General features: G+C 48.4%; 1 protein-coding gene across 1 annotated transcript in view; it reads right to left on the bottom strand.

Moving 5' to 3' along the window:
* The window catches only part of BSN (bassoon presynaptic cytomatrix protein), a 97,301-nt gene that overhangs the window by 57,974 nt on the left and 13,701 nt on the right, over positions 1 to 25,626 (bottom strand). Inside the window, exon 2 of the mRNA XM_074151797.1 lies at positions 15,317 to 15,716. Within this exon, the coding sequence (XP_074007898.1) occupies positions 15,317 to 15,716 (400 nt within the window). The remainder of the gene's footprint in view (positions 1 to 15,316; positions 15,717 to 25,626) is intronic.

The raw sequence follows: 25,626 nt of genomic DNA, 5'->3' as shown, positions 1-25,626 counted from the left end.
AGTGCAGTGGAGGACGGAGATCCTGCAGGGGCTGTCACAAGGGACAGCACTCGGGACCCCATGGAGGAGGACTGCTGGGGGGATGAGAGGTCCTGTCCAGCCAGGGTTTGCCACGCTCAGATGGGAGAGATCTGAGAGAGAGAGAAAGACCTGGAAAGTGTCCAGAAGGAGGGTTAATTCTATACCCATGACGAAGCCATACCAAGCAGACCCTTTCCCATGCAGACGGGTGAGGAACCACAGCGCTGAGCACTGCCCTGGGAGAAACCTTTGTGCCGACCACACATCCATGGGTAAGAGGAGCAGATACCACCTCCGGGCTTCCAACCACCCCGAACGAACACAGAAGGCTTTCCCACGGGGCGCAAGGCCCCATCATAAACCTCGAGCATCTTTATGACTCTCTGAGAAGCAGATGAGAGGCGCTTGGGTGGGTTTCCTCCAGCCTGGGGACCCAGCACTGCCTTCCCCTGCCCCGCTCCCCACTCTTTCCAATGGATGCTCCTGCACATGAATTTTATTTACGCTGCTGCTTCGTTCCATCAAGCCCACATTAAATGGATTTTGCCCCAGTGTCCTGCAGCCGCAGGAAGAGAGGGCTGTAAGGGCCTCTGAAAGGTTTTGGCTCTATTCTCTGCCCTGGGCAGGATCAAACACGCCTGCATCGCTGCCGACAGATGTTTGTCTAATTTGGTCTTTAAAACTTCCCATCAGTTGTGAATTTACTGGGTGGGCAGCGAAAGGGGGAATAAATGGGCTTTGGCTTAACCACCCTAACTGCTAGAAAACATTCCCAAAACATTAACCTAAATCTTTCTTGCAGTCTAAGTCCACTAATTGCCATCCTACAGACCACAAACGCTGAACACCAGCTATTTTATCCAGTAAAAAGAGCCTGAGACCAGCTTCCCTGCTGAAGGCATCCATCCAGGGGAACACGTCCCGACACCAAGACCACAACGTGCAAAATGTCTCCTAGAGGTGACTGGCCACCAACTTCATGCTGCAGAACTCTAGGTCTCGATCTCCCCTGGGGCTCCATGGCACCTCCATGGCCTTCAGACCCAATTAATAGGTTTCTGCATTTCCAGGTACAGTTTCTGTGTGGTTTTAGGAGCTGCTCAGGCACCTTTGGAGGATCACATGCTATGAAAGCTCACCCTTGCATGGTCCTATCAAAGCAGCCTACAGACCACCTGCCCCCAGACCCACCTCCCATCTCACCTTCTTCTGAAGAGACCCATTTGGGTGGCCCTGGTGCCTGAAATGGGTTTACAAGTGTGGGCTGTGAACGCCAGAAACAGTTTGTCCAGTCACAAGCTACCTATTTTAATAGATGAGAATAGGTTTTCTGTGTTGGAATTCCTATCCCCATCCAAACGCACCTCAACCCAGCATCTACTAAGCAAAATATACCAATTCCAACACAAAAATCTGTAAACAATTAGAATTTGAACAGATACCTGTAATTCGGGGTTTTATAGCCATTATATAACTTCTAAGAAGGGGATACTTAATTGCAAGCTATTCTACAATAGCAATCACCCTGTCTTCAAAAAAAAAATATTACTAACATGGACAAACGCGAAGCAAGATTAAAATTGGTCATTCAAATCAGGATTTTTTTTCCTTGCTGATCTAAAGTCATTATTGCCATGGAGACCTAAACTGACGCACCCCGGAAAGGTATAATGAGAAAGGGTCCTGCTACCTGCACGGCTGCCTCTTCTATCGTCACCCAAGCCAAAATAGGAAGTTACCCAACTGGGGGAGGTCTCTGCTGCCCTCCTGATGGGGGTCTCAAAGGATCACCATAGACCAACCATTTCAAACCCTGGACAAGCTTCCAATGAAAGGTAGTTTCATTCTGCTCAAACGAGGGGCTGAGTCCTTGATTACAAAACTAGAAACCGTCAGAGAAAAAATTTCAAACAGAAATCACTCAATTTAGAAAAAAAATATCCCAGCAGCAAATCTTTCCTTCACCTTTTGGGGCTTCTTAGCTTTTCTTTGGAAGATCTCCACACAGCAGCAGCTTTGGGTCAACACAGAAAAACCCAAACAACAAAAAAGCCCTAAACCCACCATGCAGGAATTCTCTCACGAGCATTGTGCAAACACGCCACCACTCAACTGCTATTTTAAGGCTGCCTTTAGCTCCTTATTGCCTGCGGAGCCGGCTATCGCACCCCGCAGTGCTCCCACTGCCGAGCTACAGCAACACTTCTAGCACCGGTGGCTGCAGAGAGAAGATGGAAGGAGAGATGGGGATGTACCGGACACAGTGGGGCACGCAACCCAAGCAATAAATACCAGAGGAATAAATCAGGTTGGCTCATTTGAACAAAGTATTTAAGAGCTCCTTGATAAGGGCATCTGTCCACGCCGTCACAGCCGACAACTCGGTCTGCAGGAGCGGGCCAGCGCTGAATGAAATCTCAAATTAACCTGACAGGCAAAGGGAAAAAAAAAAAAAAAAAAAGCTTCTCTTACTTGTAAATAGTGTATTTTTGATTAAAGCATCACGGCTGTGACAGCTATCTCCAGGCAGCCACCCTACGCCTCTGGCAGGACATTTCTGAAAAGGTGCACGGTTTCTATAAAAGTATTTATTTCCTAAGCCCTACAGCTCAATGCATCGTCTGTGGGTGCCGGGTCCCAGCACCTCCACGCCGGGTCCCGTCCACCACTGATGACGCCGCAGCCAAGGAGCACATCGGAGTCGGTGATCGGCAATGCAAGCTGCAGGGCTCTGGGAACAGCACCGTGTCCATCCAGATGGAAAAGAAACTTTGATTTGCTCCCTCTTCAATTTGCTCCAACGCCAATTAGAAACCACTTTGGGAGAGAAACAATAAATCTTGTCACTGTGCCCCGACCTCAAACCCAGGTGGCTCCAGAGTAATTACCAGCCACGGGACCGACCCTGATCCACAGCACGTTTCTCACGGGTGTGAGACAGCAGGAGCGATCGCTGCTCCCTCCCTTTTCGGGTGTTCGGCCAGAGAGGTCTCACTCCTGATTTTCAAGCGTTGTGCATCAAAACCTCCAGTTGAACCGTGGACTGCAAGCAATCAGACCCAAACTGCCTTAAATTGCGCAGAGAAGGGATGAGTTGGCAAGAAGGAAGCAGCCAGGACCAGTGCACCACGGGGTGAAAAAACATTTTACATCCAAATAAATACCACCTTCCCATAAGCTTTTATCTGCCCACAGCCTTGTCTGTTGGTGTTAACCCCCTTCCTGGCTGGGCTGGCTGCTGCTGCTCTGCAGAGAAAGGAAAGGAGGAGGAACAGGTCTGAACCACGGCGTGCAGCAGGCATTGGGGTGCCAAATGGCACACCGTGTATCACCAGCATCACCTTTGGGGGGGTGCTGCTCATCGGTGCAGAGCCACCCACTCGCCCAGGGAGAGGGTCTTGCCATTCCGAGACCTTTGCTTCCCAGTGGGATGCAGGCTGGGTGGCGTGGGGCAACTGCCTGCAGCTGGAAGACATGGGAAAAGGGGTTGGCTGGAGAAAAAGGGGGACTCGGGGCGACAGCTTGAGCTGGCCAAAACCATCAGGAGGGGCAATGAAGCCTTCACTTTCTACAAAAAGTAACATGGCGCCCAGTGTCGGCTCTTGGTTGGGTGGCATGGCTTGAGATCGCTCAATGCGGGGGTGCTGGAGCTGTTCTGAGCCCTCCAAACGACATGTCCTTCAAAACTATCAGATCACGGGACTTTTCTGGGCAGACCTGTAAAAACTTCATGCCCGGGATCTGCGTAAAGCATTATTTCAACATGTCCCCAGGGTCCCAATGAGAATTTAGTACCTGGAATTAGTTATGGAAAACAGTATTTCAGAAGTCGCTGGATTTTTTTCTTCCTAATTCAATAAAGCAATAACGATTGTCTGCTGAGAGCAAGTAATGGGATCCCAGAAGCAGCTCAAAGACAGATGGCAGCAGCAGCATGCCTGTTTGGTGATATTTCTCAAAGCGCACTCCAATTTGAAAGCCACAATCATATCATCTGGAAAATTAATATGGCAGGTCAGAACATAACACAGAGTTTGTAAAAAAAAAACAAACCAACAAAAAACCCCAAAAAAACCCAAAAAAACCCCCACCAAACAAATTTCAGGGCATTAGGTGGCCTGGCCCAGCATCTCAGAATTGACTTGGGTTGCTCAGGACCAGAGGAAAGCAGGATGCCTGGAGACAAGGGCTTCACCTTTCGGGGTGGGGGGGGAGGGGGTAAGGAAGGGCCTCCTCTGCTCCAGCACTGTTGGTCTTGCGTTAGCACGTCATGCTCCACCAAACATTGAGAGTATTTGCTTTTCTTGAAGCTTGAAAGGTTTCACAATACATAGAGTACCTACTGCCAATTGCGGGCAAAAGGGAGGCAGACACGCTCAAGGACAAGCCTCTCCCCACAATAAGTATGCTCATTATTTCTGAGGAATCCAGAAATTCAGGTAATTCAACTCTTCCTCAGGTCTCCAGGGTAATTTTTTTGCCAACCACTAGTTTTTAGCAAGACTCTTCCACCAGACCTGGTATTTTATCTACTGGGCATCATTTTCCGTTCACGGGGGGAAGGAGCAGCAGTGCCTTCCAGGAGAGCAGAAGAAACATGGGATGTCTCCTGGGGAAGAAAGAAGACGCGGTATCTCTGAGAGCACAGGAGGGGCTGAGCAGAACCAAAGCGTGGCCCAGAGCCACGATGAAGTTGGTCTTGGAGGAATCCCACACCCGAGGAGTTACAGGGACACGGCCTTTCCAGCTCCACCCCCTGCCTATATGTTGAGGCATGAGGGTATTCTGCAATTAAGGAAGAGAGGGGGGGAAAAAAAAAACCTAAAACAAAAATCCTAAGGGGAGTTCCCACTCCTAGAGCCAAGCCTGGCAGTGCCCCCCACCCCGGCACACCAGCTGTACGTACACCCCTATACATTTGCATCCTTAATGGGCTTTTAACAGGGAACGCTTGCTGAGGCCGCGTTTCCTGCGGAGCCGAGCTACGTGCGGTGACAAGCTCCTTTGCTCTTTGGGGACAGGGCTTCAAATAGCTGCTGGCTCGTGGCAATTAAAAACAGGCAGAGAGCGCTGCCACCGACTCGGCGAGCCGGTGCTGTGACTGATGCAAGCGCCGTCTGTAGCGCTCTGATAAGGATGCTGGATGATTCAGAATAATCTAAGCTTTGCTGAACACACGAGCCCGAGTGTTGGTGCTTCTGCTCCCGTCTAACGGGAATACTGTGCCACGCTCGTTAGAAGGGGGAGAGGGCGGCTGGAAGTTAGGTGGGCACCAAAACCTCCTCTCCACAGGACTGACGGGCACCTCTGTCCTGCCCACCACTCCGTGGAGGTCTCAAGCTCAAGGGTCTGGCCAGTCTAACCCTGTGGCTTTGGAGACGGCGAGGTGGTGGCAGAGCAGGTGGGGAGGGAGCAAAAAGTCAACGTTAAGTCTTCTTCCCATCTTGGAGGGGGGGGGGCATTGTGAGCCATGACTGGGCAGCAGGGCTGAGTTGGAGCTCAACTAAGATGCAGGAGATGGGCATCCAAGTGGGCAGAGCAGGAGGCAAGGAAGGAAGGGGAGGAACACACTGGCCTTTGGGCCTCAAAACTGACTTCCAGCTGGTTTAGAACCACGTTATGTCCATGCCTTAACTCATTTTGACAAACCTTTAATCACACAGACCTGCCGCATAGTCTACTCCCATGCCACTAAGACCACATGGATTTCCCTCCTGAGCCATTCCAACAACTTGGCTTTGATTTCACCCGGAGCAGAAAGCCAACCCAACAGCACAGCTTATTTCCAACATGAACCAAATCCAGAACTGAAACACCCCACGCTTCAGCTGTCCTTGACCAAAGGGCTTACAGCCGAGACAAAACGGCATTTAAGAGTTAAAATAACCAGTTTCCATAGTGCAATTAGCACCATCCCCCCTCAGGTAAGGGCTGCATATTACATCTCTGAGATGAGGAGCTGGGTAGGACAGGAGCATAAAGTCCAGTAGCAAGGCTGTATGAGCTTGAATTGGTGAGAAACACCTCAGCAGATGTGAACTACTGCCCCCCAAACACCTCACTTTTCAGAAGTTTCTGATACTTTTTGGTCTGCTACACTACACAAATCTCGTTTGAGCACCTAAACATGACCATAGCCAAGAGACAGTGTTAGGCAGAAGCAAGTTGGGTTTCTGGTGATGGGAGCCCACACAGCTCTATAAGTAGCAAGAGTGATCGGCTAAAATTCAGGTCAAAAGAGATGCTGCCGAGATGTCACCACCTCTGCCAAGCACTGCTATCTTCAAAGACCAGATGGACCTCGTACGTTGTTACCAGCTGGGGTAGAAAGAGCCGCATCATGGCATCTCCTCCCACACTGAGGCTCTCGCACCAGGTATCCCTCTGCAGCACGGGAGATGCAGCCCCCGAGACAGCACTGTAGGGGATGCGGGGTTGGGAGCGTCTGACACCCCCCATTATAACCAACCTGCTCACTGCTGCTGGTAGGAGGATGGTAAACAGGAATTAATTCAGCTGGGATTAACTCAATCCCTGCCGAGGCACTGAAAGCACCCGAAGTTGCCTCCTAAGGGCTCCCCGAAGGCAGCGCAGCGTGTTGCCACCAAGCACACACGGCAAGCGAGAGCGTACAAGCGGGGGCCATAAAGCCCTGAGCAATTGCTGCTCTCTGGGATATTTTGTGTGCGCTGAGCGGGATCCAGAGGGACGCTCAACCCCCCCTGAGATTTCACACGCTCGACTGGTAGGAAAATCTTAAGCAGCACCCCCCACCGCAGGCTCCATCCACCACCACAGGCTGTAAATGATCTTATTCCTCTGCCCGAAGATGTCCATGGGAGGGAAGTGAAAGCCAATAACAGACACGGTGAAGCCTTCAAAAACATGGGGAGCCTCTGACTCGGTCCCCGCTCTGCTTTGGAGAGCTTGACAGCAGTTTCTGATCCTCAGCTTGCTTTTATTTTTAATGACAGAGTGATATGTAGAGTTGAAAGCTGGAGGAAAACCACGTCTCATCCAAGCAAACGGCTTGCCGTAACTTAACGCAGGAGGGCAGGACGATGCAGGGTGGCGGTGGCTCAGGACATGCAGCTTGCCGGGCTGGGTTATTTATCAAGCAACAGAAGATGCCCAGAAGAACACAGGCCACTTCCCATCTCTCAGGAGTCTTCATCCCTACTTACAGTCGTTTCCATTACCCCCTCTCCACCCCAGCATCGCTGCGGCGTGCTGAAAGCCATGCTCTCCCGTCCAGCCCCAGTTTAACGTGTCACTGCAGACCCCCGTGTGTCCCCACAGTCAGGTCCCCGCTGCCGCGGCTCATCGGAGCCAGCCACCAGCGCTGGGGAGCCACGGCGAGCAGCACTAGCCCGGTTATTAGTCACCGGGAACCGTTTAGCCAAGAGGTTTTTTGACATTTTCCACAAGTGAATTTTGCATTATTTGAATCATCTACGCAGAGCACAGCGAAAGGCGGCGTACCGGGAGGAACAGCCAGAATTACTCATGAGCTTTTTCTTTTTTTTTTTCCCCTCCTGTTGGCTCTAACTTAAATTGCCATCTATCGAACAGACAAGTCGCACGTCGATGCAGACAGCTGGGAGAAGCCCCTGCTCGGGCTGCAGCAGGGGTTGAAAAGGCAAACGAGTCATTTATAGGTAGAGAGCCTCAGCAAGTTCTCCAGCTTCGTACTAGTTGCTTAATTCAGCACTAATCACCCCATTAAAAAAAAAAAAAAGATACAGCAGAACTAAAATAATAAAAAAAGTCCAACCAAGAGATGACAGAAGCATTCTTCGCTGCAACACTGTGGATACAGGATGAAATGAGGGCTGGGAGACTTGGTGTAGGGATAAGGGGATTAAGAGGTGAAGGGCAACAGTGTGGAAGGGCTAAAATACAGGAAATATACACATACACGCACACAACCTGTTGGCAGAGATAAATTCAAGGCTCCTATCAATAGAATATTCACTGCAATCACAAAAAGCATTATTTTTTTTTTTTCCTTTTTGGTGCCTAGCTTTTCCATCATGCTCACAGCACGAGGTGCTCTTAAAGAGAGCTGTCGGGCTTCTTCAGGTGGGCACATCTCCAATGAGCGCTGGTCCCAGCGCCAGCCCTGAGCACTGGGAAAGGAGCTGCCCCACAGCCGCAGACTGGGATGAGCATCCCTGCCCTGGCGGGTGCTTCTGGGGGCAGACGGAGCCCAAATTGCTCCATCCTTATGGGAATGCAGCCACCGTGACGAGCCCTGGCTCCCACAAAGAGCATCACTCGCTGGGCACACAGGTCACCGCTGGCTGAAGCTCCGCTAAAAAAAAAAAACAAAGAGCAAATTGGAATAAAACTCACGTTTCTCTCCTGTTGCGCAGTCTGATCCAATGGAAAATTTCTCCCGGATCTGCAACGTAACGCTAACGACAGATTTATTTTTACAGCTAAACCGTGAAGAAGGACGATCTCAAAAAAAGAAATCACGCTGAAACGGGCAACTTGACTCAGCAGCCCAGGGGCCTGGCTGGGCATAGGGTGCAGCCTCACCCTGTAGGCACGCGGAGAGCTGTCTAAGCACCACGGCAGAGCACAAATCCTGCCCGCCCGAGGGCGTCCTGCCTTCCCATCTCATCACAGGATGGAAGAAAAAAAAAAAAAGAAAATAAAAATATCATACTCCTGAACTTGCAGGAAGGTGGACAGAAGGGAGGAGCACTCCTCGCAGAGCCAGCATTACCTCCCCAGCTACCCACAGCCACCACGACCGTGATGTCTAGGGGGTGAAATCCCTTGGGGAATGCCAGACACAATAAACACTTACTGTTAAATATTATCCCGCTACAGGATCCGCTTTTTTGAGGTCCGGCATTTTTCAGCCCCAACGCTCATTCTTTGAGGGAAGAGGGAGCTATGATCTCTCTAATAAGCTCTCTATAAAACTATAATACAGCCTCATGTTTCTGTAGGAGCACAGTAACACACCCTGGAGATGCGGAGCTGCACACACACCTCCACCAGTGGAGGCTAGAGGCTGCTTCCCCGACGGGGAAACGAATAGCCGGCGAGGTCCCAAGGGCAGGAGAAAACCTTGTCGGCTTTGCCCATCCAGCAGGAGAAGAGACAGCGTGAACGTAGTCTCCTGGCTCCTCCTCTGCCGTCACTCCCCCAGCAAAGAGCTAAATCAACCTCGGAGCTGCCGCACCCAGAGAAAACTTGGAGGTTTAGGAGGCACCACACCAGCATCGCCCCACAGCTTCTCGGTGAAGAGCCAGGAAGGAGCAGGACCACTTTGATTGTTTGAAAAGGCAGAGAGAGACCGGGGACATTACATGGCTCATAAAAATCATGTTTAATTATCTATTGGCAAGCATATTTAATTACATATTTTCATCCAGCGCTCACCCCTTGGTGCCCCCCCGAGCTCGCTGGACACAGCCCGGAGCGCCAGCAGCCACCACATCGACACCCAGGAATGATGGGGCAGCGTGTCAGAGCACAACATACTGTAAAACGTGGCTTCGAGCCACATAAATTACCGAAACATAAATTACAGCTGTGCTCTGATGATTTCAGGGCTACCCAGACCACAGGGGACCTGCTACTCCCCACACCAAACCATCTTGGCATCTACTAGACCCCAGGGTAAAACCACTGATGCCAACAGGGATTTAGCCCACGCTCACAGGGTGGGCATCAGAGCCCTGTAAATGTTTGGATGCTCAGGGAATGACAGGCAGGAGAGAAGAAGGATGAGAGGAAGAGATCGGGGATTTACTGCTATTCTCAATGGCCACTGTCTTAACGCAGAACTAATAACCCCCCTGAGCACAGCCCTTTGCTTGAGGGACCACTAAACCAGTGGTCACTAGCCAAGCCAAAGCCTCCTGAAGGGTAAAGACTTCAGGTGGACCCTTAATTCACTAAAAAGGTGGGTTTTACCAAAAATTGGACACCAAAACGATGCAAGGTTTAAAATGAAGACAATAACCCAAATGAGAAATCTGTTTTCAGGAAGAGCAGCATATGAACACCTTCACAATTTCCCTGACGTTTTGTCTTTATTTCTTTGAAGTCCTTTGCTAAATGCATGAGGTTAGGCTGGGGGCAGGCACCGTTCTGCTGGTGGAGCTGGGCTGGAGAAGGCTTTGGACCAAGGCCACCCCCCTCCAGCAGTGACAAGCCCTGCTCCTGCCACCAGTGATGCTCTGCTGAGCACTGTGCTGCCCCTCTGCTTCCCATAGCGCCTTCTTTGCTCCACTTTACCCGAATTTTCTTACAGGATTGAGCAGAAAACCACCTACTGTTACGTTATGGTAGGATATATACAGACCTATACTATACGTCCATACCAAGTATTTCATTCTCATCTCTTCAGCTGATGGTCCGTTTTCCATTCATACCATTTCAACAATTACCTAAAACCTTCAAATGATTTTCCTGAGTGTCTCCTCCCGCTACAGATAACTCAGGAGCTGCTGAGAGCTTTTCCTCTCCTGAAAACACAACCTTGACCACTGTCGGGAAACCAACCAGCAAGGTTTTAATCCTCCCTGAGACTTTTTTACGTTTCACTTGCCAAAAGTCCGTGATCAAAGCTTGGCGATGATCTTACATGGCACGGAGCACATAGGGAACAGATCTATTTTCAAATATTTTCAATATTTCATGTTACATTATATTCATAATGTAGAAAGTACAAAGAATCTCTTCAGTCTCCCTAGGCAGAGCTAAAAATGTGGACCAGAACTGAAGTTTAACAAGTATTACCACTTCATACAGTCACAAATACAGCAAATGTATTCAGAATGGCTTGGGGACAAAAGCAGGGACTTCAAAGAGAAAATAATTTGGTGAAGTACATACATGTATAAATATGCTCCTTTTATTCAGGGTGGGGAGGAAAAAAAATAATATCTATTGTGTGGATCTGAATACTAATGAAACTGCTTCTGATGAACACAATTTCAAATGAAAAAAAAAAAAGCACAATGGAAACACAAGGAAGAATGCAAAGATTTTCTATAATCCCAAAGCAGTTCCAACAGATCTATTAGGCAGCCAGACATTTTGAGTTTCATTTCAGCACTAACTAAAGCACGTATTTTAGTGCTGCGCCACTGCTCTTGATTAAAATCAACACCAAGGTCTAAATTTTTCTTTGGTTTAGCACTTCAGATAGGGAGGAAATGAATTAAAAGAAACCCCAAAAATGCTAAGAGAACACCGAAGAAGAAATTAATTTCTCAAATTAGCGATGTGCAGCAGCACTTCAAAACCCCAGAGAAACAGAAAAGATGCCTGCAGGTTACTCCTCGTGATACCAAACAGAGCAAATCCAATCAGATGAACATGCTGCAGGATCAGCCAGGCGAAAGCCACAGGAGCAGCGTTACAAAGTGAAAGATGTATAAAAAGAGGATTTTCTAAACCTATTGTACTGGCTTGAAACTGAGTTATTTTCCCCTCCAGAGGAGATGACAGCCTTGACGGTACGGTCCTGCAGAACAAGCTGCCCCCCCCAAAAAAAAAACCAAACCAAAAACAAACCACACCCCTCAAAGACAATACTGAGAAAAACTAGACAAAAAGTTTTAATGAGAAATTAAAAATCCTACTAGAACGTTAAGGCTGCAATATTGCATTTAAAATAGCACATCTCCATTCAAAAGCCCGTTTCCTATGCAGTGTAAGCAAACTGTTAAATTTTACCGTGCTATTTAATAAGTTCTTGTCTCTAACGGTGCCAGCAGAGCTCCCTGCTTCACATTTCCCCTTGCTTAAAATAACCGTCTATGGCAAGAGCACTGACCTTCAGGAATAAGTGAATGAACGGGAAAACGGGCACGCCAGCACGCGACTAAATTGAAAACGACGACAGCAGTTATTCCGGAGCACGGAGATGAACAGAGGGAAGAATATGATTATCTACATGTAAAATATTGAGTGACACCGACAGCAGACAGGAACTTCTGTTTGCCCAGTCTTGTGAAACAAGAACGTGCTGATGCTCAAAGGACTAAAAAAAAAAAAAAAAAAAAAAAAAAAAGAGTGGATAAAAAAAAAAAGATGGTTTTTCTTTTTTCTCTCAGCAAGCGATCAACTCCAAGATGCCACAGAGGCCAACTGCTTCGTCATGATAGAAATTCATTACTTGCCTTTAAGATAAAATAACCACCAAGCCACGTGAAAGAAAAAATAAAAAAAAAAGACAAAAATAATATTTCCAAGGAATGTACATGCTTCTGAGCAGAAGTTATCACCTAATTATCAAGCTAAGGTGTTTTGCTGGGGGTACAGTTAACCCTCCTCAGAAAAACCTGATCTTGGTACTTGCAAGCAGCAGAATGGAAAGCAATGGACTACAGCTCATACACTAAGTCTGTTGTTATTTTATTTATATATATAACAGATAGATTTAAAAGCTATTTTATAGCACATATATATGAGACACATCAAGCGTATATAAATGCCTTTTTTGCAAAACCAGCTTTGCAAAAGGGGTTTCAGAAGTCAACTTATGTGGCCATGTCATACCAGACAACCACCAGAATTCCCACCCCGCCACACCAGGGGTTTCTGTCAGTCCCACAGATTGTGCAGGAGAGGATGGGCCAAGTGAAACACAACTTTGGTTTTCTGGGGTCTGGTTTTCTTAGAGAATGAGATATTTTCGATTATTTGATCCTGCTAGAAAGCCTTGAAACAGAAAGAGAAATTACAAATCCACATCTGCTGCAGCACAAAGTAGAAACATCAACTATTGACACGAAATTGTATCCATAAGGAAATGCAAATGGAAAATACAACCCCACAAATCACCTCATTAGCAATGCTGTGCAGCCACCCTGCAGTACCTGATGGGTTTGAGGGACTGGGCTGGGTGGATGTTTTTCCCTGTTGAGGATGGTCAAGCAGTGGAGCAGGTGGGACCGGCAGGTCCCCCCCTTGGGAGCTTCTGAGCCCCAACTGGATAAAGCCTGGACCTCCCTCGCCTGATCTCCGCTTTGGGCGAAGGTTGGACTAGATGACCTCTGAAGGTCCTTTCCAACCCGGCTCCTACCTTACCTTCAAAGAAAGGGAGCAACCTCCGAGCTGCCCCTCGTTAACCCTTTTTAAGGCCACCAGGCTGCTTCAGGCACCCTTCTGTGCGACTCCAGAATGGCAGCACAAGGGATGATGCCGAGGAAAGCGAGTCACGCTTCAGCAAGGCAGCAACCACCACGGCTCCCCAACCAGCCCATCACACCGGCTGCCAACGCACGCCGCAAAACACTTCTCTTGGACAACAGCTTCCATCCCCCAGCTCCCTCAGCGACCTACTTACAAGTCATAAGGTTGCTTCCTGTTAAAATGCATATTAAACGCAGAAAAACAAAAGCCACCATGTGTGGTTTTTTTTTTTCATCCCAGGTCCAGTTTTTTTGGATTCAATGTTTAAAAACGCTCTGCAGTGAGTCACGTTTCAGAGGGAAGAGAGACCTAGAGATGCTGAGAGATGGCCTGGGAATGCTAACCAGAAATTCCGTGCACACACACACACACACATTTTAAGAGATGCTTGGGGCTGGGGCCACTGCAGGAAAGCTCTCGGGCAAGGCAGAGGAGACAGGTCCAGAAACTGAGCAATTGGTGCACTTCTGTTTGTTTATTCGCTGTTGAACCGCCACTATTCGGTGTAGTTGGTCAACTTTCAATGCAATGTTTGGACAACAAAGTAAATATTTAGCAAATCAATTTGAAGTGAAACAGAAGCATGACCCTCAGCACTTCCTTGGAGGAGCCTGAATTTCCACCTCAGGGCCCTTTGTTAAGGTCCGAGACCTTATACGTATCTTTGCAGTGGTAAGTACCTCATCACAGGGGTGCAAAAGCAGCACCCAGCTAATTATATCTCGCTGAACCAGGGGGATCAGCTACCCCAACTCTCCTTCCACTGGGAAAAGGGTCTGGAAAGCAGGAGTCTCTCAAACAACAGTGTTTAGAAACCGCTGTGTCTGGCGTCAGGAGGAAGCACTGAGTGCTCACCAGAAACAGCAATAAAACGTGGGTACTCAGGGGACTTCAGTGCCCAAATCCTGTTTTCTCACACACTGGAGTGGCACAGTGGCTTTCCAAAGCGTGGCTGAAAGTCTCTGTTATTAACCCTGAGAGTAGGAATCCCCACGGTTTGGCTCTCAACAGCTCCAAAAAGCATCCATGTCCCTTCACACCCTGTGTGGAGGTCTCTGACCTGATGGATCGGCACGAGGAGCCCCATGTCCCAGCCAGCCCCAGCACCCCCCGCTCGCCACCGCCGCCGCTGCTGGATCCACCCCCAGGAACCCAGCGCATCCTTGTCACACATCCCACATGGTGCGAAACACTCCCCCAGCGAGGCATCATCTCCTGCACGACTTCGCACTTCTCTCCTGCCACCAAACCTGACGCTGCCCGAAACTCACCCGCCACCAAAACATCGTCACCTGGGATGAGTCAGGGTCTAAGACAATCGACACCTCAGGGTTGCCAACAACCCCTCTGCTCCCCTCCCGCTGCTGAGTCCTTGGACTTCAGGGCAGTTTTGTGTACGTGGATCTCACCTCAGTCAAGCATTTTGGGGACCCAGCGACATAGAATCATTGAATGGTTCGGGTTGGAAGGGACCTTGAAGATCATCTCATTCCAACCCCCCTGCCCTGGGCAGGGACACCTCCCACCAGACCAGGTTGCTCCAAGCCCCGTCCAACCTGGCCTTGAACCCCTCCAGGGATGGGGCGGCCACAGCCTCTCTGGGCAACCTGGGCCAGTATCTCACCACCCTCACAGCAAAGAATTTCTTCCTGAGATCTCATCTAAATCGCCCCTCTTTCAGTTTAAAACCCTTCCTCTTCATCCTATCGCTCCACTCTCTGACCAAGAGTCCCTCCCCATCTCTCCTGTAGCCCCTTTAGGGACTGGAAGGGGCTATAAGGTCTCCCCGGAGCCTTCTCTTCTCCAGGCTGAACAACCCCAACTCTCTCAGCCTGTCTTCATAGAAGAGGTGCTCCAGCCCTCTGATCTTCACAGCTCTGAGAGAAGACAGACTGAACCTCTCTGGTGGTCTACCATTTCCCTTTAACAAATTTACCTCCCCTGTTTCATTATCACTCACATTATCACAATTATCCCCTGATTAACCAGCAGAGCCCTTGCTCTTGGGCAATGCCTTGCAGCTGCCAGAAGCCCAGGTGCAACTTCTTGCAGCTTGGAGACAAGAAGAACCTCTCCCTGCAAACCTCGGTGGTGGCCACCCCACTGCCCAAGGAAGAGGGGGCCTTACCTGGGTGAGGTGAGGGTTGGGGTTGAAGCCACACTGGTTGCAGACTTTGCTGTGACACTGGGTGCAGGCGTTGAAGTTGGGCTGGCCGGGGGAGGAGGTGAGCTCTGTCGTCTTGCATATGGGGCAGAGGGTGCTGCTGGGGAGGGGGGCGATCTGCGGGACCGAGTAGGGAGAGGTAGGGGTGCTGCCCCGGTCCGGCGACACCGAGGGGGACCTCCCCGAGCCCTGGCTCCTGGCGTCCACCTGTAGCATCTTCCGTGGTGCTTCTGCCGATGGTGTGGGCTGGCCCCGGCCCCTCACCTCCCGGGGGCTCTGGGAGGTGGGCGCAGTCTGTGCCAGGGAGGGGGATACTGACCGCTGGCCCGAGGGCTGGTCCAGCTGCTCCGGTCTCCTCAGCGTGCTGAAACACCATGAAAAAGCAGAGCATAAGCCCAGATTTAGTACATTCAAATGATGCCAGTCGATGCAGAAAACCTCTAAAGCACCCTCTCCACCCCAAGAGCACCAAGGAGGGACAGCCAAACTGGCTGCAAACCGGGGGGGCTGTTCACATCAGCAGAAGGATACACTTCACCTTACGAAACAAGGCACAATTTCAGCTTTCTCTTACATAACCCAGCAGCAGAAATGTAATCGAATTATTTGGCATATTCTGAGTTGAACCTCAGTCAGAAATTTGCCCAGAAAACAGGAATGAGGAGTTTGGGGCAGTTCACAGAATCTTCTTGGTTGGAAGGGACCTTTGAGATCATCAAGTCCAACCACAAAAAAAAAAAAACCAAACAAAAAAACCCAAACCAAACCAAAAAAAACCCCACCAAACACCAAAATCAAAACAAAACCAAAAACCAACACAACCCAACAATCTCGGGCACTAGAGCATGCCCTGAAGCGCCACGTCTACACATTTCTTAAATACCTCTAGGGATGGTGACTCCACCACCTCCCTGGGCAGGCTGTTCCAGTGCCTGACCACTCTCTCAGTAAAGTAATTCTTTCTAATATCTAATCTACGCCTCTCCTGCCGCAACTTCAGACCAGTTCTGTGCCTCCCACCAGCCAGGGGCTCCCCGTTACTTCTCCAGCACAAAGCAGGGCTCAAAGAGGCAGCAACAACTCTGGTTTGCGGATTGCGGGGCCCTTTCTGCCAACCTGCCCTAAACCATCCTCTCACAACCTACTTCTATGAGCTGCTATGAAACAAAAAGACTGCAAAGAGGCCAATTTATTGAAAGAAAACCCCTCTGGGAGCCCAAAGGAGGCAGGAGAACTACTTATACCCTCTTGTCAAGCCACCCCTGTGTGAGTCACAGGTGAAAGCAACTGAGGGCTTGTTTCCCAGGGGCCACAGCAGTGGGAAATTAAGAGAGAGGGCATCAGCTCTGCTTTAGCAATCATTACTAAAGCCAGAAACATGGGGAACAGGGGCTTGGGTGGGCTGGCTACCCCCCAGCTGAACCCTGTTCTAGGTGATGTGAGTCTCAGCTGGGCAGAAAACCAGCTGGGATGCACCAGGGCAGGAGGCTGGTTTTGGGGAGAAGGTCCAGCGGCCCCAGGGAGCTCTGGAGCATCTTCAGCTGCAAGAGCTTTGAGTTCCGGGGCTGGAGAGTACAGCCCAAGGTCCCACACACCCCAGTTCCCACAGTTATTTCGGTGCAGGTACCCTGCAACGCGCTGCTGGAGGACCACGAGTGTGTGAGAACGAATCTGGAAGATATTTATGTAATTATAGGAGTTTTAGGTAAGAGAATTATCTGCTGCACGTGCTCATCGAGTATTTCTCAAAAAGGCAGAAACCCCTGTGCCCTCACTACCTGTGATCTACGGCTGTTTAAGGAAAAATATTACTCAGGCTCTCAAATTTAATAAATTGTTGATTTACCCAAGCAGGGTCTGACCTTATAAAGGTTTAAAAAAGGAACTTAAATGCATAAAACTAATGAAATTCAAAGTGCATGTTGCCACAGTAATAGGAAGCCGGATGAAAATAAATATTAAAATAGCACTTTGGGAATATTTTTCAGCTGCAGATTGAAACCCACTTCTCTGTAGGAGGAATCGCACAATAATAATAATAAAGTGAAGCAATAAGGGAGTAACTGATCTGCTGCAGGGTAAAGAGCAAATGGCACCCGGCCCTGCAGCCAGACACTTGCAATAAGGGTGGCTCACAGGCGCTGCTCCTCCATCGTGAACAGGGACGCCCCTGGGTTCAGAATGGGGATTAAACTCCTGATGCAGGGGGCTGCGGAGCTGCTGCCCCATAAAACACATGGCATCTGAACTGGCTGGAGATGGGAGAACCACGGGCAGAAAGCAAAATGCATTTCCTCTCCTTAAATTTAGTTCTTATAAAACCAGCGTTTATGTATCAGAACACACACTATCCTCATGGTGTATTAAACAACCTTGAAATAACAGTATTCGAAAAAATTAAGGTTTATATGGTGAAATAGCTGTTGTTTGGAACAAGAGAATGGTTGTTCCACTGCAAATTTCAAAATTCAAAATGTTTGCCACCAGGTGGGAATTCTGACTCCCAGCCAGCTCTGACCATGGAGCTGCAGTCTCGCTTCCCAGCCCAGTGAGAAATGGAAAAAACTTAGGGGAGTTACCCACAGCGGAAGTGTTTAGCAGTGTATTAGTAGCTACCAGCTATTTTTGCGGCTGGTATTAGCAGTACTAGCAGTCTGGCTTAGCGAGTTCAAGTACCTTTCTTTAAATAAACAGTGAATTTTTTGCTTAGGGAATTTCTTGCAGCAAGTCCACGTGAGGAGCACCGTACCTCTGAAGCTGCGCTCCTCCGATAGAAGCCCTCACACAAGGAACAGACAAGTTTACTACGTTTCCTACCCAAAACAGGCTGTGCCTCTCTTGAAAAAGCAAAAGCCCATGAGAAAAAAATACACAAAATGCTGTTATTTTGCCTTGAGTACCATTCCTGGCGCAAAGGGGGACAGTGCTGCTCCAGAGATGCTCTCCAGCCTGGGACAGAGCTCCCTCCCAGCTCCTTTCACCTTTTCAGGTGCAAATAAAAGCCATGCACCATCCCCATCCCGCTCCCAGCAGCTGTGTCCCTCTGTGCATTTATATCATTGCTGCATTTATTTATCTTATAATTATCCAAGAAGCCTCAGCCGTCCGGTGACACGGGCTGGGCTGCCTCTCACTTTGCCTCTCACATGCCTTCTCATGAGTTGAATGTGCCCACGGAATGTAAAGACCAGAAGGAATCATCTGGTCTGTCAAATACAGTAACTAAATACAGGAGAGATGCCCCAGGGAAGAACATGAGAATAGTCATATTGAGTCAGATGCAGGCCCACGCTCATGGCATCTTGCACTAGGATGCTCCAATATTTGTATGTCTTGTACCCATCAATGAACCCTTTTGCTGTTGTTGCACGAGTCCAAACTGCGGCTCACCCACCTTTTCCCACAATTTTATCCACTCTTTTATCACTGATAAAAACATCAACATCGGGCCGCTAACCAATCCCAAAGGAATTCCCCTCAGTGCCACTAGATCGCTCGTTAACAATTAGATTGAGATGTCTTGATATCTTGTCTTTCACCCATTTGATGGGGGCTGTATTGATTTTGCACCCCCCCTAATTGTTGAATTAGTAACATTGGGTGATACGCAGTCAAACATCTCCGCAGGGTCCAAATTCGGCAGCGCTCTCACGGTTACCAACAGAGTTATAATTTCGTCCATGTAAAAAATATCAAGTGCGTTTGACTAAGCTTATTAACAATTATACCATCGAGGTTTCCATTTATTACATTCTGTCTATTAATGCTTTATCAAGAGAAGGTCAGGCAGGCAGCTCTATTAATGTGCCCGCAGCCACTGGCAGGTTGGGCAGCCGGGAAGACGCCGTTCTCCTCCCATTTTTTTATTTATTTTTTTTTTAAATTGAAAAACAGCATCTTCCATCCTGCTTTCTAAAACTCCCGGCGTTTTCCAGCATGAAGCTGACACAGCATCACGCCAAGCCACAGCCAGCCTCCTGCAATGCCCACCACAATGCCCACTGCTCCTCCACCTCTTCCCCCACCTCCTCCAGGGCTCTTGGAGCCAAACTCCCACCCTTCTTCAGACACAGGGCATCAGACAGCACCAGCCTCTGCTTTCTGCGGAGAGGAATATTGCATTTCACACCCCAAGAAGTATGTGGGGGGGGTAGTGGTGGTGGTGGTCCTGGGTCCACCACAGCAGAAGCCTGGGTTTTACCCACAGCTCTGCGGCGTATCCCTGCCACCTCCCTTACCTTCCCTACGCTGTGAAAGAAGCATCTGCCCGTCTCCCGATGTGAAGGGCTGCAAAAAAAAAAAAAAAACAACCAAACCCCACAGAAATTAACCCTCAGCTCCGTGCAAGAGGGGAGGCTAAAGTGCAAGTCGCTCGCCACGTAGCCCAGAGCTAAAAATCACCCCGACAGATTAATCTGTGCCCAGGTCTGCCTCTCCGTCAGATACTTCTCCTGATTAAAAAGGTGCAGAACTTCCCTTGTTCCACTCGGGAACAGGCACGGATACGAAACCAGCCTTTCTATTTAGGGCTGGTGCCAGTGTCCTGGCAGGCTGGGAGGAGATGGAGAGGGACTAGGAGGGAGCAGCTGACTGAGATGATCAGAAGCACAAACAGCATATTGAAAACCAAGGGTCAAAGCCGTCCTTCACAAAACCCAGCGCAGCGGTGCAGGATGTCACAAGAACCTCAGGGATTTTTTTTCTGTCTGATTTTTTTCCCGTCTGATTTTTTTCCCTTCCGTAAAAATGACAGTTTTTCACTGAAATAGCAAGAATCGGGAAGGCTTTAAAAACAAAATCCAATTTACAGCCAAAACAAATGTTAGATTGTTTGCTGGTTAATGTTTACTTTCAGAAAAAAGTTTTTTGTCCTAAGCCTAACTTTTGATGTGAAAAGATGTCAGCGGCTTTAGGAAAGATGAAAGCAATACAGTGACAGAGTGTTGGTTTACAATCCTGCTCCGGTAAATTGGTACAGCCTTCTTATTTAGAATCATAGAATCACAGAATCATAGAATGGTTAGAGTTGGAAGGGGCCTTAAAGATCATCTGGTTCCAACCCCCCTGCCATGGGCAGGGACACCTCCCACTAGAGCAGGTTTTTGGGAATTCCAAGGTAAAGTCAAGGCCTGTGGAAAGGAACTGCTCTGATTGAAATCAAGTAGGTTCACTGGTGCCACTAGATTTTACAGACAAGACCCAAGCTGGGAGCCAGCATCCCAAAAAGTGTTGACACATCCTTTTTCATACCAGACGCTCCCCTGGGAGCAATAACCATTGCAAGGTAAATGCCAACACCGGTAACACCTTTTGCTATAAAATCAATAATGACATTAACCCAAATCTACACACATGGCTGGGAACTCGCTCTCGTTCGGGTGTGTTGTGCGGAAAAGCTCAAGAGAAAGGACGTGCAGGGTTTTCCCCCTAATTTCACGTCCCCCCCCGAATACACGGGTCACGTCCACCTGCTCAGCTGCCACCAAACCCCAGAGGCGCTCACATCCACGGGGGCTTGCCATTTGGGGTCCAAGTAAATCCTTCAGGAGATGTAACTGGGAAACATGGATTGCGTCCCTTTCTCTGCCTGGTGGATATTTAAACGGATCTCCTGCTCGCTGGGCAACCGATCTAATTACTGCGTTATAGTATATATAAAGAACATGAAAACAAATGGCACCATCATTTTACAAAGAGCACGCCCTGCTCAGGCTTTCCAAGGGAGAGCTGGATTTGTCCATGGAAGGGAGCTCCGAGCTTCACATCCATATCAAAAATAAGCAAAATGGGGACAAGCAAGTCTTTGCTAAGAGTAGAAAAAGAGGAAAAACGAATGACTGCTCCCCTGCAGTAAAACCAAGGGTACGAGGCGCAAGCACATGAAGAGAAAGCATGAAAAGAGAGAAGAGAGGCGTAGACACTCACACCCAAAAGAGGGAGGCTGGGTTAATGAACAAGAATTAGAGCTGCTCAGCTACGAGCAGAGATTTGACCTACTTGGTTCAACAGAAACCTGATGTGAACATCCACATGACTGATTTTAAGAATCACTGAATATAACCTATTTAGAGAAAAAAAAAAAAGAAAAAAAAAAAAGAGGTAGCTAAGCAAAAGGGGAGTTGCACTCTAGGTCAAAATGGCACTGGGTTTGACTCAGAAAAGCCTAATTTCCTAATGCTTATGGGTCGGCATAGGAGCTGCGTGGGATACTATCAAATATTAGGTGGCATATACTGCCTATCAGCAAGTCAGACCAGAAAATAGGACATGCAACCTTTTAATAAATAAACGGAAAGAGAAGTGTCTGGCGTGGAGGGCCTCCACTTTCACCTACGTGCACTGAAAATCTCACACTAGCGATGCTAAAGCACCCACCCAGCTTGGGAGGCTTATTGACGGCAGCTTCCCAGCCCTAACAGCGCTACATCCCCTAACATGGGGAATTCTCCATCAGCCTCTGCTTTGATTAAAAAAAAAAAAAAAAAAGCAGCAGTTACAGAATTAAAAAATCAGCACCTGCTTAAATACAAGTGCCCCCGACTTAATTACATTTATGTCCGTGCAGGAAGAAGTTTATACTAGAAATGTGTGTGCTGGATGGTTTAAAAACGGCGAATGCCACACAGCTGAAAACGTAATGGGAAATATGAAATGGTGACTAGAAACTGTCAGGCAGTATTTTATTAGATGCCACCACGAGCACTCTTGTGAAAGGCCACGGTGCTTAATGAATTGCTGTTGTGAGCAGTGGAAAAACCCTGTTCTCCTGCAGCTTTGTGCTGCGGGGTTGCTCTATCCCCATCAAGTGAGACGCAATCTCTGTCAGGCATTTTCCCTGCGACCCATGGCGCGTCCCCTGATGCTCGACAGGGAACTTGAGCTCCTGCTCAAGGCTTTCACCCCATCTGGGCAATCATTTGGGTCCCCGGCCTCCACCCACAAACCTGTCTCATAAATATAGAGGAACACGATACCCTTGAACCCTCTGCCTCCCTGTTAAACCCCACCGGGTTTCAAGGAGAGGCTGCCCGGCAGGCAGTGGCATAAGCCACTCACACTTCACGCACCGGACTAGCGACCTTCTCCAGAGGAACGGTGTCCCGGCACGATGCTGCCATGGGGCACTCAGCACTGCGATAGACAGCCTGCCACCTTCCCCCCCTGGTCCGGCAGAAGATACCACACTTAACGCTATTGCCAGCTTTTCCCTTAGTTTAAATTGCAGGGGTCTACGCGATCCATGGAAAGGCAACAAGAACCAGAAGTTTTCCAGTTTCCATCCACATTATAGGTGCATGACTCGCCACACTGCAAAGTCAAGATGAGGAAAAGCCTCAGTCCACCAGGAACTGGTTATTCTCCATCTTACTAGCATCATCATGTCTAGTTCAACCGAGAATCAGCAACAAGCTAACGCATCAATGTCACTCACGCTGCCATACGGAGCACGGCTGTCGAGAAGCATCTGCCATCTTATTAGCTGAATCCTACGTACTGAAAGAGGGGTTTATGACTGATTTAAGCCCTAAATAAACATTTACTTGCTTATTTTCATTGCTGCACATTGCCTTTTTGTAAGTGTTTGTGGATCATTATCAATTGCAGTTGGACTAGATGATCATTGTAGGTCCCTTCCAACTCAACACTTTCTATTCTATTCTATTCTATTCTATTCTATTCTATTCTATTCTATTCTATTCTATTCTATTCCAATTTTACTCTGTGGCAAATATATACTTAATTTGCACCTAACGTGGCCTTGGTTGGGCTAAGAGCAATTTCAGAGTACCTGATTTCCCCTGGGGCGCTTTGCAACCCAAACCTGGAGCAAGGGCTGCTCACACCAACCAGCCTGGCATCCCCAAACTTCTCCCCAGAGAATCCCAAGGTCTGATGTCCCCTCATCACCCTGTGAAGACTATGATGATGCCCATAAAGTCCAGAGCAGCCCAAGACCTGAACCGGAGTCAGGGGAGATTTTTGTATATCTCCCACGAGCCCTCACGAGACAGAAAGCCACCGAGTGACCCGCAGACCACCACGTGATGCTCTGAGGAGCTGCTTTTTCAGCTGCCAATGCCTGAAATGTGCAGCCACCGCTGTCAGGATCTTGGCCAAGCCTTCAGAGCCACCAGCAACTGGAATGACAGAACAGCCTGCAGGTAATGGTCTCGGTCCAATATATATCAAAGAGATTTCTTCTGAGATAGCTTTACAGAAGCAGGCACACTGAAGGTTGAAAGATTTGAACGGGTCTCCTTTTCAAGTGATATAACTGTTATTGAGAACATTTATGATCTTGAACTTCAAAGCATTAAAATCTCTCGGGGATAAGTGGAGTGTCCAATATCCATTCAGCCTCGGCGACAGGGAAAATCTGTTTCTTCTGTGATAGCAGAAAACTACATGTAAATCTTCCAGAGACAGAGTAGAAGACACCTCTCGATGGTGATGCAATTAGCTGCATGGCCTAAGGGGAGCGGTACAGCCAGGGGCTGAGAGCCAGGAGGGTGCAGATGCACAGCAGGAGACCTGGCTCCACCATGCCTGCAGACACACCGTCCCTGGGGTGAATGTGGAGCTATCAGAAAGGTCCACTAGATTTCTGATCCAGCATCTGCATCTCTCCAGGTACTTAGGAAGTACCTGGAAGATATAAAGCAAGGAGGAACGGTAGCTCTTCCAGTGTATGGGTACAGTTGGTAGGTCAGCTTTGGACCATTGGTGCTGGTGAAGACCAGCCTTGAAGCCCTTGGGGAGGGCTGGAAGAAGAGGCAGTGGGCACCCCAGCCACTGGCCCCAAGAATACTGCCAAAGGGGAGGATGCTCAGGACATTTCCCTGACTGCAGGACTCATTAAGTCCCCCCCATTGAGCACAATGAACTCCAGATTAATTCAGGTGAGGGCTGGGGGTGGCCATGCTCGGTGGATGTTGCAGGCTGGATGGTAAAGCGGGCTGCTGCTTGCAGAGCTCTTCTCCTCATCATAGCAGGACTTGGAAGGTCTGGAAGAAAGGATGAAGAGCCCTGTCACAGAGATACAGCCCTGCCACCAACACCAGGGAGCACGGAGAGAAAGGATGGCTGAAATGGGGATAAGTGTCCCCAGAAGCCAAAGTGAGGTGCAGGCTGGAGCCGTCTCTTGAATCTGATTTCCACCCACCTATTGGAGGGTTTGGCCTCCGAATCCTTCATGGGTCCAACTGACTGCTGTGAGCAAGTCATTTACGCATGTTAAGAATCATCTAATTTATAAAGGGTCATCACAACCCTGAAAATACTGCGGGCAGCAGAAAGGACAAGTACAATGGACAAAGTACCCCAGTCAAGGAGCAACCCCCCTCCTCGGCCTCCATCCACTTACATCTTATAACCGAGCTCTAGCAATTAAACGGTAAAAGAGCTGATTGCCAGAGTCACATTTAACTCAAGACCTTTGTCCCAGTAAAGCTAACAGCATGAATCACTGTGCCATATTTATTTAATGCCCACAGAGCCAAAAGATAAACCACGGCACGAAGCTAAGGAATTTTTGTGGCACATGGCTCATGGAAGCTTATCCTGTAAATCTATGATTATAAACCTCCCACACACACCCCAAGAGCCTCTCTGATTTTAATTGGCAGCAACGCAATATTTTTCTTAGGTTGTTAACTATTCCCTGAAGCAATGCAGAATAAAGCTACCTGCTCTTGACTTAGTCCTGCCACATGCACGGCGCCCGCTTCGAGGAGCCAAAATTGGGGACAGAAACGTTCAGTAAGGGTGACCGTAACAGACTCAGCTTCGGTCTACTGCAGGACTGGAAAAACCACACAAATACACTTTACTATAATATTTAGATTGAAAGCTTGTTAAAAAGAAATGAAAAGCATTAAAAAGGGAAGTTTCCATGGTACCTGTTTGCACACTTGAGCCTCAGTCAAAACATACGCTATCAAGAAAGGGTATAAGGCATGGCCATAACAAGGCAATATAATTAAAGAGTAGAGCAAATAAGGCTACAGAAGTAAAAGGAAATCCTTCAAAAAGTAAAAATTGAGAAAAAAAAAAAAGAAAGAAAAAGTAGAAAATGAGAAAACAAACAAGCAAACAAAATTTTGGCAAATTAAATTTAAAAACCTAATAAAGCATGCAAAAAATAATAACGATCCCTTAAGGAACAGGTCATAAATTGGGCCAGAAAAAAAGAATTTATAAAACTTTAGCAATAGGAAATCTGCCAAAGAATCTGGGAAACTGATTGCCAGATCAGAAGCCTAAAAGGCAACAGA

The sequence above is a fragment of the Numenius arquata genome, chromosome 8 (assembly GCF_964106895.1).
Source record: "Numenius arquata chromosome 8, bNumArq3.hap1.1, whole genome shotgun sequence".
Classification (NCBI taxonomy): domain Eukaryota; kingdom Metazoa; phylum Chordata; class Aves; order Charadriiformes; family Scolopacidae; genus Numenius; species Numenius arquata.
This window is presented reverse-complemented; position numbering and strand designations above follow the sequence as displayed.